This window comes from Filicampus tigris, chromosome 3, assembly GCF_054856515.1.
Source record: "Filicampus tigris isolate MCC_2025a chromosome 3, RoL_Ftig_1.0, whole genome shotgun sequence".
NCBI classification, from domain to species: domain Eukaryota; kingdom Metazoa; phylum Chordata; class Actinopteri; order Syngnathiformes; family Syngnathidae; genus Filicampus; species Filicampus tigris.
In genome coordinates, this window is record NC_141219.1 from 16,922,545 (window position 1) to 16,942,980 (window position 20,436).

General features: G+C 40.0%; 1 protein-coding gene and 1 long non-coding RNA gene across 3 annotated transcripts in view; one reads left to right on the forward strand and one right to left on the reverse strand.

The window, feature by feature from the left end:
• tcf12 (transcription factor 12) overlaps positions 1 to 20,436 on the forward strand; it is a 74,331-nt gene that overhangs the window by 30,857 nt on the left and 23,038 nt on the right. For both annotated transcript variants that reach the window (XM_086025942.1, XM_086025943.1), the window contains exons 7-8: positions 1,185 to 1,317; positions 1,797 to 1,849. In XM_086025942.1, coding sequence (XP_085882068.1) covers positions 1,185 to 1,317; positions 1,797 to 1,849 — 186 coding nt within the window. The remainder of the gene's footprint in view (positions 1 to 1,184; positions 1,318 to 1,796; positions 1,850 to 20,436) is intronic.
• LOC147150112 (uncharacterized) lies at positions 8,720 to 19,903 on the reverse strand. Its single transcript, XR_015086197.1, has 3 exons — positions 19,613 to 19,903; positions 18,052 to 18,149; positions 8,720 to 9,053 (listed from the first exon to the last, which is right to left on the reverse strand). It is a non-coding gene; the product is annotated as an uncharacterized LOC147150112 (long non-coding RNA).

The window sequence follows — 20,436 nt, forward strand, 5'->3', positions numbered from 1 at the left end:
TAATTGAATTAGATCATTGATCTACTTGCCACATGGCTACTTGCCACTTGCCCGACATGGCTAATGACTTCTCATGCTTCAAAAGAAGTCCTGCAGTGGATTGATTCACACTGTCGTGTTCATCCGCCTCTGCCTGTCAGTCTCAGGTGCACCTCGCTTCCAATACACATTCATTTGTTAACAGCCATCACGCATATTTGTAAACGGATCCATTCCCCCTCAAAAATATGTAGAACTCAGATTTAATGGAATGTATTGCATGGGCTTCATTTTGTCTTGGAGTCTTCTTTGGTGATTTTCTCCAGGAGAGTGAGAGCAGACTGTGTTGAGCCAGTGGTTCAATATCATTGAACAAAGCCATGAGCACAAATGGGTCAGTGATGTGACATCTGTGACAGCTTGTCATTTTACAGAGCCAGTTTGTTCCTTTTGGATTACATTTTTGTCACCATGTCCAATAGTTTTGATGACCTACATTTAGCATGGGGCGAACTACTGTATGTTTAATTTCTTTGAAAATAGGTGGATGCAACATACCGCCTGCGCTACACAAACAGCTTTTAATTGAATTATTTCCACTCCTTGAGTGCCCATGTAGCGAAATCAAAGCTGTCTTTAACTACCAGTTTATCCGCTAGAAAGGTCAAATATGCCAGCGTGTCAGTCGTCAGCCTGCGAAGGGGATTCCCAGGGGCACGTGCGCTCGTTGGCATGCCAACGACTAAACATAGCTTGCTTTTGTGCTCGCCATCGTGAGTCGGTCTGTGGCTGATTACTCTAATTGGACCAAGCTCCTAATTGGCCTCCTAACCCTGTATATTGAGGTTATAGGGGTCAGAAAATATTGGATGACACTGGCACTAAATAATACTTGACGTTGAGAGTTGCTCTGATCCGATCACGTGATTGGAATTCGTGAGCCAAAAGAAGGAATTCTTTGTTAGTATGATATGAAATAATCAATGTAATTGCTAATCTTCTTGTCTTTTATTATAGAATTGCTTTTGCATGAATAAAAAAAAGTTAACTAGACTTTGACGCGAGAAAATGTGATCACGAATTCACTAGATATGTTCCACCCATAAGGAGACACCTTAAAACGTAGCAGCCAGCAAACGCTTGATGATTTTGGGAGGCAAACACTGAAAATGAACGCTGTTGTTTCCGCTTATTTTTTCTCACAGCCATCTCTGCGCTCGGACGTGTCAGTGACAAGTCCTAGTTCAGGGACGACATCGGCAAAGCCAGCGGCTCCGTTCTACTCGTTCAGCGCAGCCAATCCCAGAAGACGTCCTTTACAGGACCCTCCGCCCATTGGTTAGTGCCACTTCAGTCAAAGATTTGATTGAACGTCCAATTCTCCTCTTTGGGCATAACTCTTTATTGAATCCAATATAAATGCCTTTATGGGGCCGATGCCACAAACCAAAAAAAGACATTTTGAAAATGAAAAATGTAAATGGTTTATGTCATGAAATAATAAACTGCAATAAAGGCATATCCTTGAAATGTACTTATCTTACTTTTTTGATAGTTATACTTTAGCTGTCCTTGAAAAGTTAATCATTAAGAATTAAGAGTAAATGATTATGATTTATGATGACTGATAGTTATGAACAATACTCAGTATTACGTACCAAAACCACATCTTCACTCAAGTCAACAAAAAGGTTCTTTCTTTTATTCTACCCGGAGTTGTTTTTGTATTGTTTGCAAACTGTTTTGTTTGGAGCACATTCAGACTGTCTTGCGTTTGTTTGCGAATGCTTAAATGCGCTTTCATCTCTTTTCCACAGATCCTCTACAAACAAAAAAGGTTCGCAAGGTCCCTCCTGGCCTGCCTTCATCTGTGAGTGGGAGATCATCTACCTCTCATATAAATAGATTTCACAGTGAGCTCACTTCTGCGCACACACAAACACACACATGTAGATCCGTGCTACTCGGAAGGCCAACCTGTCAAGGCCTGTAGACAAAAAACAGCGCTCTTGACATTATCCCCGCAGTCGCTGAACGGCGATATGTTGCTTAGCACCACTGTTTCTATTTACTCACAAAGTTGTGGCATCTTGTTTTGGTTGTTAAACGTAGCATTGTATGACTCTCAAATCAGCTTGGTGTAGTTGTGTGCGCTCGCATGTGTGTATCACGTTTGCACTGGAGGTGATTGATTTTCAGCGGTGCCCTGTCACAGTCCAGCCTCCTCACAGGCTCTCCGGGGAGAACGAGAGGCTGTCAGAGCGGATCCCCAGCTCTGCTCTTTTGATGTTTAATTAGTCATTACGTCGCTGAACAGGAGGACAGACAGAGATTAATAGCACAGAATATCTGAAAATTCTGCTGGTAATGATCCCAGCGGAGCAGAAACCATTAGGATGCAGAGAAGTGTGGAGCTCAGCTTGCGTTCACTTAGGCGGGGGGTATTTGGAGTTCATTAATATGCATAAATCACTCAGTCAGATGTTCTTTTGTAAAACCTTAGTGAATTGCCAAAGTTCTTTTTTCTTTTTTTTCTTTTTTTTTTTTTTCAAAATATATCAGGCCCTTGCTTTAATTCCTTGAACTGGTTCGAGACTGCTCCTTTTCCTTAACAAGAAGCAACCGGTTTGCTAAAATCCAACAACCCCCTCCCCCCCATCATTATTAGACAATATTTCTTGTTTTGATAAGGGATTCCGAGAACGGCTTTACCCTTCAGTGCTTTGATTTTCGTCACCTCCGCCGCCGTTACTCCAAGATCAAATGTTGAACAGGCTTCAGAACATAAAAGGCTGACATGTGTTTTGTTTCTGGATTTGGATTTGAAAAGAAGTTTGTCAGCGCATGAGGGAGAGAAGGCATCTGTGGCAGCAGCAAGAGAGCATGCTGCCTTCTTCCTCGTAAGTAAGTGATATATATATATATATATATATATATATATATATATATATATATATATATATATATATATATATATATATATATCTGAGGTCTTGTCAGAAGGAGGAGGAGGAGGGCGGCAGGCAAAGAACGGTTGCCTGGCGGGTTATATCTCTTTGTTGTGTAAATGGACGCTGGGCTTTTATTTGTCACTACTTAACACATGGGTGCAGGTGCGCTTGTGTGACTCATAAGAGTACAATCAAGCAGTACAATGGCAGATAGGGAGAAACAGTGACAGAGCATGGAATAAAATACAGCTTCTTCTTGTCACTCAGCGCTGCTCAGGCGATAAAGCCTGGAGCTTGGCGGGATTATCCCAGTTAGTCTTTGATCCAATTTGAAAGAAAAGAGATGGAAATGTTCAATAAAAGGCTTCGGGCTTCTTATAAATTAAGAGAAAACATATAGAACCGGTCTAGTTCTAGTTATATAGGAGGTCGCCTGTAGGAAGTATTACTGATGCTGTTGATAAAGGGCCATGTCCGCATGAACACAGGAATGTTGAATACAAATAGTTTTATTGTGCTCTCCTGCAATAGATAAATGGAAGAGAAGTTGACTGGATTTTTATTGTTTTGTATTTTGGCCTTTTCTCCACACATGCACCTGTATTTTGAGTCACTGAATACTGGCTTTTTGGAAACCGTTCATCAATCTATTTTCCATACCACCTATCCTGTTCAGTGTCACGTCAGACTTAGGGCATAGTATTTATCCCACACCAGCTGAACAAGTCTTCTACTGTATGTGAACCAGTAACTACCAATGCTTACCTTTTGGAGTTTTTTTCCCCCCTCCTCAGATCTGCCCTGTGATCAAATTTGAACACTTGTCACGCTACCATTATGAGGTTCTCGAGGTAGATGTCGTTCCGCTGATTTTTTTTTTTTTCTTTGCTTTGACTTGCAAACAAAAATTGGAGATACGAGCACTTGATGGTGGCAGTGAACTCAACTCATTTCACAATAGGGCGCATTTAAACTTCAAAAAAGAGGCTTCAAGCTATATATTGCCAGTCCCAGTTCAACGCTAACACACAATCCAAAAGACCATACGATGAATAGCATCGGGGTAACGGTTTGTAATCCTTTAGGAAATGGCGGTGCAGCAACACATATGCTCAGCGAACAATGTTTACGTTAGGCTGTGTTGGCAATCGTCGACATGTTGTTGTGCTGATTTTTTTTAAATTCTGCTTTACAGCAGTCATATTCATTACAGTCTACAATAGGTGTAGTGATGAACCAATTCATCAACAGCTAATCAATTATTTAATAAATCGTTTAGAGACTTTGTTTGAGTTCAACTCTGGACTATGGAGAATTTCAGCCTCTGAAAAATGTGATTTTAAAAATACCTGCATGCGCATGGACTAACAGGAAGCACAGCCAAGGTAAGGCGGCGAGAAGGTGAAAAAGGGTACTTGTAGTGCAATTAGATGATTATCAGCCCGGGTCTGCGTTTGTGCTGCCGTCAACGACACAGGAGGTAGCGAGCGGTGGCAGTGCTGAGGAGTACTGAAGCGAAAGCGCACCTGAAGCCGGGAGGCAGCTGTGCGAAGAGCCTGCGGCGTACCTGTAAAGCATGAATGCAGCTGCAGATGCCGCTGAAAGGTTTTGCTGGTGTAAGCAAGCGAGAAAGCTTCACCAGAGACCTGAATAGATGCCTGATTAAAAAAAAAAATATATATATATATATATATATATATATACACGCACACACACAGGCATACATGAGCACAGTGCTTCCTATCGTTTTGGTCTACTCCTGGGAATTTTCTCATTTATTTATTTATTTCTGAAATCCCACGCTTTCCTTCTCGCTTGTCTTTGGACTCTTGGCTCTAAAAATAAATGCCGTTTTTAGATCAAGACATGCAATGGAAGTTGCAGGTCCAAGCATGATGTTTGTGTACACTTCATGATGGGCCTGAATCAAAATATTTACCGGAGCACATCCTTGCCGCATTTAGGGTTTGACATCACCATGCATCAGGATGTGAAGGCTATCTGGGCAGGACAGCTGGTGATTGCAAACAGTAAAATGTTCATGGGTCTTTTTCATCTTATACTGTCTACAAACACACTCCTCTCTTCGCCACACACATACTTTCCTCCCCCGTAGTCCACTTACTGCAGCCGTGTACATGCGGCTGCATTTTTGGAATTAGCCCTTATTATTTTAGCAAGCCGTTGCGTGTGCTATTTTCAGGCATTTTTGACTCCTTTGCACTCTAAATAATGAATGCCTGATTAAATGTAACAGTCTGTGACGGATAAGCAATTTAGGTATGACTTGTTTTGACATTGTGTTTTTGTGTGGAAAGTGAGATGGTATCTACATAAACAGGACTGAATTAAATAACTTTAAAAAATGGTTTCAAATCTTTGAAGTTGGCCAACATCACATGAATAAATGAATACATGGAAAGTAGTTAGTTAGTAGTTTTAATGCATCACACTTTTAACTTTTACTTGAGTATTTTTTAATGAAGACAGAGGAGTCACATGCCCACATAACATTTTCAAAGAGTAATTTCCATGACACATGGCACAAACAACATTGAAAACGGCGCGCAATTTGCAATCAGAAGAGGCAGAACACCCATGGCCTCACATTCGATCTATTTTTACCTTACAGTTGTGATGTCATTTTCAGTCGACAGAAGTGACAAAATGGCCGCGCCCTAAGATGGCTAAAAATGGGTGGATTTTGCTTCTTAACTCATATTCCACAAATGCAATATTAATCCGAATGCCATGTTTCAACTAGTGGGCCTGCTGGGAACATATTCTTGAAAAAAACATGCTTGGGTTTATTTTACTCTTTAAGGCAATCTCTTGCTTTTATTTCATCAAGATTTTAATTATTATTGTTTTGGGTCAAGTTAGATTGTTGCGCAATGTCTGAAGTTGCACCTCCCTATTTTATATTTTTTATCTGCATGACATTTACACTCTTTTTAGAAAAAAATGGATGAATCAGAAGTTACTTACTGGTTAGTGGTGGAGTATTTTTTTCTGACTAATCACCCTTATTCAAGTAATTATTTGAACAACTACTTTTTACTATTAAGTCATGTCTTATTCCAAAGTAGGAGTGTTCTTATGAAGGCGTAATTTTTGGTTGCCCTACCCACCTCCCTTCTTTGGAATTTGGAGTTTCCACTGCAGTTCGTCATCCCTTTCATGCTTTATTGGGCTGTATACAGCCCGAGCTCAGACTGAAGGTCGTAGCATGTTGTCATCGAGCAGACAGTCTGCTTTGCTGGGGGATGCTGATGGGCAGCTGCGTGGGCACCTGTGTGACAGGAGCAGTGAGGAGAGATTCTGTCGCTCGTGGGGGGGGGGGGGGGGGGGGGGGTGGAAAGTTGCATCTTGGAGGATATTTATGGGAAGCTGCACAGACATAATGCGGGTGTGTGTGCATGACAGTTTGTTTGTGTAAATACCATTTCCCCCCCCCTACAATTCCCTGTCAGAGGCGCCGAGGCTTAATGTGACACTTCTCCCCAGCTTCAGCGTCGCTGCGGCTGTGAGAGAAAAGAGAGAAAGTGGTGGGCTGAGATTCCGATCCCCTCGGGGACTTTTGCAAGTGAGAACCCTGAGTAGGGATGACAAAAAAGATTGACGTTTGCTTTTGACAGATCACTCAGACACCCTTGTTTCGGAGAGATCTGAACGGTGCGAGCTGAATAAAAGGAGGCCTGCTCTTGGCTCTGATGATCCCGAAATGTTCCTCGCAGTGCTCTTTGGGGCGTGACAGTCAAAACACTTTTCTCCTCATCCAGCTTTTCTCAACAGTGTAAAGACTAGAGATCAAAATGTTGTACTACAGCAACAACATGATGTTTCCATTTCTAAGAAAGCCGTTCGGTTTCTTTCTTCCTTTCATTCACACACGGTAGGCCGGGATATGATCAAGCTCTTGGTCTGATAACAGACATCTTTTAAACAGTGACATGTTAGGCAGGCAAAATAGTTACATTTTAAAACTACACGGCATATTTATATTTATTTCACATTTCTACCTTTGGCGAAAATGCTTTCTTCAACATTCTATTCCCGATTTCTTTTTTCTCCTGCTGAAACTATTTTGTGCCATTACCTTATAGGTTCCAGTGAAATATATATTTTTTAAATGTCAAGACTATTCCAAATTGGACCATATTACATTTTAGTTGTGTTCGTTTTTTAGTTTTTTTCATATGATGGTCAGTGTTCGGTATGATCACATCTTTTGCGTTTGAGTCCAAGTCTTTGATTTTAAGTAGCTCCCGATATCAAGTCCCTATCCGATACCCCGGCTATGCATTAGGGAAAAAAAGTGCCTTAATGCAAATTATCTCAAGTTAATATACAAATATCTCTCAAAATAGACTTAAAGTTCAATATTTTCTTTTTTTGCTCTAAATTTGATGATAGGCCTGTTGAACTACGGTATTCAAAATATCTACTGACTCATCTCAGGCAACCAAAGTCCCATATTATCCAGACTACAGTACAGAGTATTGGACGCTACTTTTTTCCCCGCGCTTTGAACTTTGCGGCTTTCAATGTGACGCAGTTTATTTCTGAATTTTTACTGAGGGGCTTCACTACATGTACCCAAAGTCTCGTCACGTCCGACCAATTAAATGACCAAACACGTCACAGTGGACCAGTGAAACTGTCCGGAGTCCGCCCTCACACTGAATCGTTTTCAGCCTCTTACGGATGGAGTGCGCACGCATGTTACCTGAGAAATGCAGAAGTATGTACGTAGCAGTGCGCGGCTGAATAGGAGCTAATATAGAGGATATTTATTACATAGTAGAGCAAAAGTAAGCATCTTGAGTTGAGTTGAATGAGCATAGGGAACAAGAGCCTTAAAATTGAAACGGCTTTCCAAAGGCTGTACTATCACGGACTTATGTCACTGCTGCCTGATGAAGCTAATTGGCGAATTTGTGTGTATCACAAATTCTACACACAGAGTGACTGAGAGGTTCTGGGATGCCACTGTGTAACTATCTGCTTTCTGCATTTTTGGAGGGAAATAAAAGTGTCTATCAGTGTTTAACGTAAATAAAAGTTTTTAAAAATCCATCTGTGTGACCTCTTTATTTGCAAATATCCTGTGTTATAACGTTGAGACCCACGGCTTTTAATACGAAGCGGCCAGTGTATGTACCAATTTGTTTGGAGGGCTAAAATGATCTGTTGCGTCTTTTAATCAGGTGCGTTTTGTAGTTTTTTTTTAATGTCATTGTTTTTTGGCCTGAAACTCCTGATTTGAGGAACAGGACTAAAAGAGTTAAGATCAGGACATGTCGTTAATATTTGTCAACTGTGAGCATGTGAAGCCCTTTGAGACTTTGTGATTAAGGGCTATATACCGGGAAATTGATTTGACTTGTTTTTAATGTAATATTAGCTAATAATAGTCTGTTATTTTTACGCATCTTTAACCAATTGAAAGTGTTCAAAATAGCTTGAGAACAAATCTTTTCACGCTCTTGAACACTTGAACTGTCTGTTTTCTCCCACTCCGTGGGAGACGTGCAGCATAACCTCACCTCAAAATTGAAAAAGTCTGTATATGTTTTTGACAACAATGAGTGGAAATAATTACAAAGTAGGTTGAATACATTTGCGTAAGCCTCTTTTAATATACTTAAAATGATTTGATCTGTAATGCCGGTGCACCTAAAACTATAGCGCTTTAGTTATAATAAAAAAAAACATCCAACTGTTAAGCTGGTGGCCATATTAGGTTTAGTTTAATATTCAGTGTGTAGTTCAAACATGAGGTACAATTGTGCGTGCTCTCCTGAAATGTCAGGGTCATGAAATGCGGTTATGTAAGGTGTCTCCATGTGATAAAATGGTAAAATTGGCCCGTGCAGCTGGCAATGTTCCAGGCTTTGCCCTGACCCCAGTTAACAGGCTCTCCTGGGATGGCTTCATCAGATGGCAGATTAGATAGACACTGTTGGTTTGACTGGGATGATGCTGAACAGTCGCAGCCTCCTCTGGGATCATGATCTTCGTGTTTGTCTTTGTTTTGGGTTGCTGAAATGCAACCACTTACATTCGAGACTGGAGATAATGGAACAGGCAAACAAGCCCAGAGGCCTGACCCTCTTTCATCTGTGAGGAGAGCAAGGAGGTAAAAGGACAGAGAGTCGGAAAATAATGCACAGATTTAAGTCGTTACACACGAGCTGGCCCGTTGCAAATTATTAATGCCCGACTTGCGTGACTTTACAACATTAATGCAAACCTTGATTTCAGATTGCTGCCGAGCTCGAGAAACGCGCAGCCTAACCACGGTCACAAAGGTGGAGCGTGTTATTCAGAAATCATCAAAGCCCGCTTGCTATGACATGTGAGGTTAATGACGCTCATATGTTGGCTGATGTTCAAAACTCAGACGAAGCTTCAAGGGTATATGGAAGGTGTTGTTTAAAGGCCTAGATGAGGAAAAGTAACAGTGCAAGGGCATTTGTATGTTTGAGTTTAGGACTGTTACTATCTTATCTTTTTGGAATCAATGATCCTATCAATTGTTCCATCGATCTGGTCATCCATCCATCCGCAACAAGTGTCTGTGCGATAAACACAGAAGTGGTTAAACACTGGTTCTGGGTGTTGCAAATATGCTTTTAAAATTAGTATAGTTTTGAGGCAGAAATTTATGTTTCGACCAATTTTTGTGGTCAACTTATCCGATTAGCCCTATTTGAGTTTAACTGTATTTTTCTGACTATGAGTCACTTTTTTTATAGTTTGCTAGTTTCTGGGACTTATATTTAGGTGCAGCTTGTATGTCAAAATTAGAGCTCGGATTTACACACAAAATCCCCGCTCCCTTATCGTGTTGACGGCAGTGAGCGAGTTCCGGTTGTATTCGAAACTTCCAATTCCATTTGTCAATTGATCGAGACCAAATGGAGCCACTTATCACCAATATCGATAACGATACCAAGTACTTACGGTTAATAAAATATGATGGTATTTTATATAATTTATCCTATTAAATAACATGTTTTATGCAAATTCAACTTTCTTGTTGGCTTCTTAACCATACCATAATATAAATATACTCAATGGAAACATACCTGGACTCTTGTTTAAAGTCATACACGTAGTAGTAATCTTCATATTCATAGTCATATTCTCATATTTCTCTTCCGCACTCAAAGAAACATCGGCCACTGAAATTTCCTCTAGTCTAGACACCTCCTAGCTTGTTATGATTCGATTTGTTGTGGTCGCTCAGATTATCTTATTTACCATTGTTTTGGTTTACTTTCCACTGTCCTCACACTGAGGGTCAGAGAGCACCAAGAGGAAAAATTGCACACTCTGCTGGCAGATAGTGTACTTGCATCTAACTTCAAACTACTCTCAGACGTAGTATATTAAAATTTATATCATGCACTATACTTATATCTTGTGCTACAAGTACCCAGTTGGTACTTGGAAGAGCTTAACGTAAAATGCAATATTCGCTGTAAAAATCATTATTTGAAAATAACTGTTGCGAAGAGTAGGGCAGTATAATATTGGAAAAACATGCGACGTGCAATATGCTTGTTGACTATAGCGATATCGATATTATTGCAATATTTAACATGTACCTATAGAAATTACATTTTTAATATCTAATGAGAAATAAGCAAGCTCAATGTATTCTTAGATAATTCATTGTACTAATTACCCCAGATAATGTTCAACTAATGAATGGCAATGCATATTTAAGTTGGTGTCTGACTGGTCAAATTCAGATAAAAGCCTAAAATTTCATAAGAAATGTATTGCATGTCTTTGCGAACCAATATCACAATATCAATATTTTTTCGATATATTGTGCGGCCCTAGTGAAGACCATTTATATATAAAAACAAACTATCTAATTTTACAAAACGGAATCATTGAATCATTTTTTAAATTTGAATATCATCTTATTTCATAAAACAATTTCATTCATTCAAAAAAAAAGTGCATCGAACAGCAACAGCGCAACTTCATATTCTCACCTACATTTTAGTAAATGTAACTGAGTCTTTTAAAGGTGCATGCAAAAAATACAAATAGTATTCAGTTCAAACTTGTAATAACCTGTAATAAAATGTGACAAACACACATTTTCTGTACAACGGCTCACATCTTATTAAAGCTTATTCTTTCTCTCATGCTTTCTTCTCCTGTCGTCCTATGTTGCTGTTACCGCCGTCCGTGCCGCCCACCACTGTCATTGGCAGCAAGTGTCTCATTTATTTCCACATGCGGTAAAAAGGGAACATGCGAGGAAACCACGAGAAACCAAAAGAAATAAATGTTAAAGCAACACTGTGTAACCTTAAGTTTTCATTGATTATAGCGGCGCCATGTTGACAAGAGTGGTAGTATTTTGAGTGAAGTCGACTTCCCGATTTCCCATGAGCGTGTCGTGAAATCCTGAGCTCTCACTCGTCTGCAGTTGGACTGAATTGCATTTCTGTTTCCAGTGGCTGTGTTTAGGATGAATGGCGATGATGTAGTGAATCTAATTGTGTCTAAACAACATAATAAAATGATGTTTTGTCTTTGTAAGTAATGGGGAAAGGAGGGGAAGTGACATATGACATAAAGCAGTCAGCACATTTGTAGTTTTTTTGTGTGGCAGGGTTTGTGGTTTCCTCCTCAAAGTTGCCCAGTGCCAGTAAAAGCGATACAGACCCCCTCAGGCCATGAAAAAGGTACCATTCAACTAGTTGTAAGTCAATGTTTCATCAGAAGAGTTATGAAAATATTTTATTAAGATCGAATACTTACGCGGTGTTGCTTTAAGGATCGATACTAGTGCTTTGGTATCACTACGATACCGATACTAACTTTATTATCGATTGTGTTGATGCTTGGATCGATCTGCACAGTCGTATTTGTCAACCGCCTAAAGAAAGTGGAAGTGCGTTAGGCAGTACAAGGAAAGGAAACAGTTCAAGCACAAGCTGAACATAGGACGCATTCGGAAATTAATGGGAGAGGAGAACACTCTCTGCACACACACTCTCAGAGTAGTGGTAAGGAGTCCGAGTGAATTTCAAAACGCACTGCAGCCAACGACTTCTGGTTGGACGAAGCCTCCGCTTCTAACTATGGAAACGTTTTTCTTTTTGGTTTAAAATGACTTACCTTAACTAGAATCCTGCATCACATTGTGGCTAAAGGTAGAATCCTAGTCGGTTATTGCACCATTTGCTGCTACTTCTTTGTCTTATTTCTCCTTATTTCTCTTCCTCTTCCATTTCTCCTTCAACTTCCTTTTGGCGTTTGGCATATACTTTTGGTGCATTACCGCCACCTAGTGTCTTGGTGGATTTTAGTCAGCTAGTTATCTACCTCAGTAGCATGTTTAAAGTATTCTTTGAATCAATTGTGGACACCGTAACGCTTGTAGCTGGTTGCAGACACTCGTTTCACGACAGCATTATTAACATTGCCATAAACTGCTCAAAGAGTGAGGGGTGTCACTTTTGTAAATCGGATTTTGGATTGGAAGTATTACCTCATGTATTTGCCTTGTCAGCCACTCTTCATAAGCATGCGTGTTTCATGCCTTCCTCTACCAAGATTAAAAAAAAAAAAAAAAAAATCTTCGTGTACTACAGCTTCATCCCACATTAGAATTTCCCATAAGTGAGTGTGTTGAGTTGTGTCTTTATATTGTTTGCGCTCTGTGATTGACAGGTGACAGGTGCCTCTTGCCCGAGGTCAACTGGGATCAATTCCGTCTCACCCACAACCAACCCAAATGAGGGCATTTTTTTAATGGCTGTATGGATGCCTCAAGTTCCAGTTTTGTGTAACTTAACACGCACATTTTTGTTCAAATTTCAAACTAAGAACTTTGGGGGATTTAGCAGCACATTATATTTTGTCCCGCTTTAAACATACACAACAATATATGATCCGCGTGAATTTAAACTCATGATCTTGTTGTGATAAAGCCAGCTGTGGCATTTAAGACTTATTTATTTGAATCCAGTATAATAAAATATAAGGACCATATCAAGCTTGAGCGTAAAAGAAGTGCAAGGTATGAGCTTGTATGTATGAGTGGTCCTTCATGCTTGAAAAGGAGGTGGTTGTCCTAGAAGCTGTCAGGGGCATTGGGTCCTTCCTTTAATAAGCTAGGTCACTCCTTCCCCTTGACTCTCGTTTTTTCCAGGAGCCCCAATGTTGCTGTGACCTTGCTGATGCAGCCGGAACTGAATATTGAATTAGGATAATTTTTAATTCCGTTGAAACTAATCCTCGAAAAACTACTCCCTCCACTTATGTTTCACAATTGAACCATCTTGTTCTCATTTTGTCTTTCCGCTCCTAGCCCTTCCATACTTATTGTATGGCATCAGTATACATTTTGTATTGAAAAAATATTTATAGTGGGTTGATCTGTTACATACGCATGTCACCATTTTAGGACATGTTTGCATTATAATATTTTATAACAGTCGCCTACTTATGATCTCGGCATGGGCCACAAATGGAAAGTCATGACATTTTTGGCCATGGTAAAACTCACTGACAAAAATGTTATAAAATCAACATTTTAACAAAAATGTTATAAATTCAACATGTTTGTCAATAGATTGTAGGATTGATTGGACTTTAATTTTCCCATTTCCCCACTTGAATCCTCCATTTTGTAAATGCCGGGGGCCTCTGAAGCGAGAAGCAATGGAGGGGAAAGCAAAATATCAACAGCCTATTTACTATGCTTTACTGTCATTGCAAGCCACACAGCTTCCTATGTATCCACCTTAATTATGAGGGACGAGGGAGGGCAAAGGAGAGGAGAAAAAAGGAGAAAATTGATACGATATTCCATTGAAAGCCCAGTCTGAGTGGCTCATGTGGTAACGCTTTCTCTTAGCGCATTTACTCTGGGTGATAGCTGCCTTTTCAGACAATACTCACAATGTCTATCCTGTTTATTTCAGTATAAACAGATTAGGCATATTCAATATCGTTAAAAGTTTTTAAGCTCTTTTTGTTGGCGATAAACGATAGATGGGAAAACGGGATAAGCATAGTCGGACGCCCATTTTTTTCCATCCATGTAATTGTCTATTTACGCGGTGAGGACCCACCGATTTATTATGCAAATGGGAAATAGATTTTAAAATTACGCTACTGCTCTATAAATCATTGAATGGCTTAGGTCCCGAATGCATTAAAGAAATGCTCATGGAATAAACCCAGTTTTGGGGTCAGAAGACTCGGGTTAATTAATGGAGCCCAGAGTTCAAAGCAAACATGGTGCATCAGCATAGCTGGTATGCTGCATGCAAATGGAATAAGCTGCGAACAGAACTTCAGTTAGCCCCAAGTGTAGATGCCTTCAAATCCAGGTTAAAAACTTGCCGTTTTTCCCATTCTTATGATTAAAGCAACACACCACTGAAAATTAATTGTCCTTCATTTGATTAGGCAGTGTGTATAAACAATAAAGTGCAAATATCAATGGCAGCTGATTCCTTGAACAAAGGTTTAAGATGATTACGTGTCAAAATAATGACACACGCTGTATGTGCAAGCCCACTTCATATTCTGAAAACATTAGAACGGTCGCCCCAATATTTTGAATTTCATAGGCGGCGATAAACCATTGCCAATGAAGACTGGTTTCGACAGTGCCACTTCAAATTGGCTGAGGACAACCCCTCAAAAAACCTCGATGTTGGACCCTGGTGGTAATACGTCACAACAATTTGCATATATTTATATATTTATTTTGGTAATTTTGCCAATCTTTATTCTACGGTCAGAAGACTGTAAAAATGTTTGATGCATGATTTAATACTGCCCTATCACTCATTGTATTGCTGTTGAAACAAAATATACAGTAGTACACAAATGATTTATTTTGAAATTCTTCGTTTGTTTTGATGTCCATATTTGTGACTGTAGAATTTATGCAGCTATTGGATGCGACTGTACAATAGGCGGACACCTAAATATACCTGCATTTTTTGGGGATGGAAGATGAGGGCTAATATCCCAAGTGCACCCCCCCAGATCCCCTAAGTAAGCCCTCCCTAATTAGAGCCAGAGCTTCTTACAGGAAACAATCTTGCCGTCTGGTGACATCATCGCCAAATCCATGGCTGAGAGTGAAGATGATCTCAGCATGTGGATTTTGCTCATTGTTTTTGCAACAGCTCAACAAATTGCATGAAAAGCACGCCGCGCTGAATCGTGTGTGTTGAGAGAGGGTGGCGTGAACAGGTGGGTGGAGCGTGCCCTTCATCTCCTCCAAAAATGTGGAGCGTTTTTTTTTCTTCTTCTTCTCCTTACTCGGTCACGGCTGTTACCTTTCTGCCGTGATTCAAAACCTCTCAAGATCTTTACCCTCACGTGAGATGTGTACACATGCTGACCTTCGACGTTGGCGTTGCGGTGACGTGAAGCAGTCGCACGCTCTGCTAAAACAAATCCCCATTTCCTTTGTCCTTTTATGTTTCCTCACTCACTACACAGAGCTGGGTCTGGACTTGTTTTAGCCCCCTTCAAACACTTCTATCACAGCCATTTCTTCCTTAAAGCGTGGACTTGAAACGGCTCCAGATATAAAGCGGTTACAGAATGTAGAGCCAGTGTTTTGGAAGACTTTAAAAGAGTTCGGCAGAAGAAAAGGGGATAAATAATAACACTACCAAAGGCAAAGCATAATAAAGACCTAGTTTTTCGAGGGACTTGAACGCTTTAATCTTTCTATAACAATATTGTCGTAAATGAGTTTGCAGGCCTGTGTTTAGTCCGGGAAGCTTTGAGTGGTAGTCATGAAAGGCTCCAGTAAAGCTGAGCTTTCAATGGAATATCGTATCAATCCTCTCCTTTCTTCTTCTCCCCTTTGCCCTCCCTCTCCACCCACTCCATAAAGGTGGATAAATGGGAAGCTGTGTGGCTTGGAATGACAGTAAAGTGTAATCAAATGGCTGTTGATGTTTTGCTCTCCCCTCCAGCGCGCCCCGTTTCAGAGGGCCCCCCTGGGGGTTTTACGAAACGGAGCGTAATTTTCCTGCAGCGACGTCACGAGCCAGCCCCCTTTTGCAGCTGTTGCATGCAACACCGACACTCTCATATTTGACATCTCACCCTGTAAATAATACACATTTAGTCCATATTCTCTTTTGGATGCTGATGCTCTTTTTTTTTTTTTTTTTTTTGCTTCTGCGTACACACCGTTTAATGACTTCTAATCTGCGTGAGAGCCGTCTGTGGGCACACGGTTACAACATGTTGCCAAATGAGTGGGTCCATTCGTCAGAAGAAAAAACCCTCCGGATTTAAACGTGAAAAAAAAAAATCTGTCTCCCTGCTTTCATTTAAATTACTCATATAGTATGTATGAAATCCGGCGGCAAATTAAAATATTTTAGTTCCAGTTTGTTGAGGTTGTACTGCAGAAAATCTGCATTTTTTTTATGCTTGGAATTAACCCCCCCCCCCCCCCCCCCTAAATCGGCTCACACATTTGTTTTCTGTCCCACCCACTTCTCTTTATCTTTTTTATGCCCACCTCCTCGTTGCTTCCCTTCCCCCTCGTCCCTTTCCTCTTTGCCTCAGCACTCAGCGGCTTAAGAGAGGGACTTACCACGCGCGCCACTCCCTTCTGACAGCCGCCCCCCCCTTCGCTCAGCGCGCAATGGTAGCGTCCTGCTTTGCATAAGTTTCCTCTGAGTGGGCAGTGTGGAGGCCAGCGCTGAAAGAATTACTAGTCCCTTTTGAACGCTTTGGATGTATGTCCAGAGAGCTTGCCTCCTGTTGTAATATCCTTCCCAATTTGTTAACGCTATAATGTATTGCGCGTATCCCATCCCTGGAATGGGAAATAACTCTTTAATGTACTACTACAACGGGAAATCGGTGAGTAATCTTTTTTGGGGGTCGATTTGTGTGTGAGGTGGAAGAAGTGTGTTTGTCTGCCAGACTCAACTTGTGTCTTGTGTTCTGTCAGTGCTCTCTTTTTAAGGTAAAAACACTGATCTCATGTATGTGTGAGTTTGACTGCATGTGTGAGATGCAAGTTTCCAGTGTCTCACGCTGTAAATACATTACAGTGTAAATTGTATCTTCATCTTACTACGAAATGTAGGTCTTCCCTTATTTAAAAGTGAAAAGCAGGAAAAAAAAGTTGTGCCAAACTTTTTCCCATACAATGAAGCACTGTGGGTTTTTGGGGACCAATGTATTTTCTCTGGCTGGTTGCTAGTTTCAAGACTGGATTGAAATAATAACAAGTGGGATCTGGGAATGATTAGGGGAAAGAGTCTGCCTGTTGAGGTTAGACTTTCCTGTTTGCAGATTGAGCTCCAAGCATCAGTGTTTGCTGTCCTTCCATCTGCTTTTCATCACATCGGCATTCTTGACACCACAGGGAGCCTAATGTGATTTCTGAACATCTCCGTAATAACCTCTTTGATATTTGTTTGTCACAAACTTCCAGAGCATTTTTTCGTAAATGCATGCAGACTTGTTTTGTTTTTTTGTCTTTAGGAATGCTGAAGTTGTTTGGCCAGGATTGGTTGTCTTTCTGTTGAGTATTTATTTCAAATTGAAAGCTCATCTTTGGGAAGCGCATAGTTCTAAACAATAGTTGAAGTGATTTCGCAACCCTTCTGTTATTATCCTGGCATAAGCAAATAACACCTTGCAGATTTCCACCTGCCATGGCCCAATGGTCGTTTCGAAATTAAGAATCGCACACCTTGCAGATTTCCACCTGCCATGGCCCAGTGGTCATTTTGAAATTAAGAATCGCACTATTTTAATGTTGCTGTCGTCAAGGTCATCTTAAGCTTCAATTTCAATTGTCCTTGGAACCAGTGACAACATTTCCTGTGTCCCCAATGCACACAGATGACTTTGATCTCTTTTCATATTAAGTATTAACAGGCTTGGGTTACCGTTAGCGATGGGGAGGAAATGGATAGCATGTGCACGAAACAGGGCTCTGATCAAAAGCGCTTGTTAATCCTTTTTTTTTTTTTTTTCTGGATTCCTTTGCAAGGAAATAAGAAATGTGGTGCTCATTCTGCGAATCAACTTGATTAAAATGAATTTGTTGTCATGTAGAGTTGCTTAGCAGGCTCACCATCTGGATGACTGGGAGAATTCACAGTGGGCCATTGACTTGTGAGCTGATGGCATGGAACCAATACAGATGGAACAGCTCACCAAGCTTTATTCCGACTGAAGGGAAAGAAAGCCTTGCAGTTATCGGGGCATTTTAGTCTTGTTTCATTTCTTTGCAAATGCATGTCATATATCATTCTCGCTGCAAATTTGGACGAGGTGACATGTTGCCTGCTACTTGTTCTGGTTTGATCATTTTTGGTTTCCTGAGGTTAGCCAGTCCTTGCAACTCTTGCAGTTCTCTGGTGTGATTACACGGAGTTTGAATTTGAAGTGATTGACTCCTTGTTTTAATGTTAAAAATCTAGTTTAAGTTTTTGTTTGGACATATTCTTAACTTTATGGAGGGTTTGTTTCATGTCAACAAAATTACATAAGTATATAATTTGTGTGTGGATGTTGTTTCATCAGAACTTGATTTTTTCCAATTTAGCCAGGCAAGTATGAATTGTTAGTGTGTTTAAAGATGCTTTGCTTAAAACATTCCTAATATCATCTGACTCCTGAAACATCTCGGCAATGGAATTTGCCCTCGGTGAGACATTTTAGTGTCACAGTTTCATGCTTGGAAAAAGTCAGGGCTCGTTGGCGGGCATCATGCACAAATGTTGAAGCTGAAAAGCAGTTGGAAGATGCAACATGTCTGTTTTGCACACTTGGACATACAGCAAAAATGTTCCAGAGATATAGTTTTATTTCAAGTAGTGACATGCATCACAAAAACAGGACTTTAGACTGCGCTTGGCCAGCCATTTTATTATTTCCTAATTGTTTTTTTTATTATTATTTCTGTCACCGTCCTGTTTTTCAATTGCATCGTTAGTGAAGGATCACTGAATATATGCATATAACCCTTTTCCCCATTGAAATGAATGGAAAGGCCATTAATCCGTTCTAACCTTCCCCCAAAACAATGGCAAATTTTATGAGATTTTTTTTTTTTAAATGAGGAAAATAGCACTCTATAATATGATACTACATAATTGAGTACAACAAAAAGATTTCACTTGTCAACATCAAATTTTAATCAGCTTTGTGTCCCTAAAAGCATTTTTGACACTGATATAATAAAAAAATCTTTACTTTTTTCTAGCACATCAAGTTTTTGAGATATTATTTTTTGTTTGACCAAGTTTTTGAGATACTGTATTTTTTTTGTTTTTTGTTTGACCAATAAAAGTTTGTGCAGTACGTATTTTACCATGTGTTGTAATCCTTTCAGAAAAAAATCTACCTGTTGCCAAACCTAACCCTTTACTCATAAAAATGACTAAATATACTATATTGCATATTATTGGTATTATGTTATTATTATCATTGTTAGCATTATTATGAAAACCTGATGTGCTAGAGAAAAAAAGTAGCACAGATTCTGAATCCGTGCAGAAAAGAAATACCTCAAAGTTTACTTGCATCTCTGATTAAAAAAGGTAGAAAAAATTGCTCACCGTTGTAATTATACAGTTTTTCTCACACTTTCTGTTCAATGCACATTGTGCTGCTCATTGGGGTGTGTGTACCTTGGGCCGGAATAAGATGTTTCTCAGCTTCTCAGCCAGGCAGTAATGTTTGGAGTTTCCCATTGCATGTTAGCATCAAAGCTAGCCGAGGCTATGTGGATGTTTTAAATAGACGTAATCCTCTGACAGGGCTGAGGACCCAAAACCAGGAAAGAAAAGCAGGAATGCTCTCAGAAAATATTTAATTTCAGAAAAACTAAATTATCTAAACTCCCCAAAACAGATTCAAAGTAATAAACAAACAAACAATCAGACCAAAGTCACCATCATATGGGGACGTGACAACTGACAGGAACAACAAACGATGAACTGACAAGAACTGAAAGAAACCAGGGACTAAATACAAGCAAACTGACGAGACAACAAGGAACACCTGGACGAGACATGAGCTGCTGAGGGAGCTGATTGGTAGACACAAGGGACCAGGTTGACAAGCAGAGGTGGAAACAAAAAAGACACACAAGGAATCATACATAACATGCAAAATTAAACATAACCTAAACAGCAAAAAAACAAATCATGACAGTTTTATGTTATGTTGTGACAGTAAGCTTCAGCTGGAGTGGCAATAAAAATCTTGGAACCTCATTCTTGTTGGATACAATTCATTAAGTCGGGTCACTCGTATCTCAAAGCACCGGTGTACCACAACTTTTAACATGGTTGAACACACTTTAGACTTTAAACCTATTTGACTGCATTTTATCGCAGTAATCCTACTTACGGACGATGATTTTTCAGATACTGTCGTTTACATGGGATGTTCATGTTTTAAGAACGAATCCCCAGTTACGCCGAAATGACTGATCTATGTCTGTGCTGGC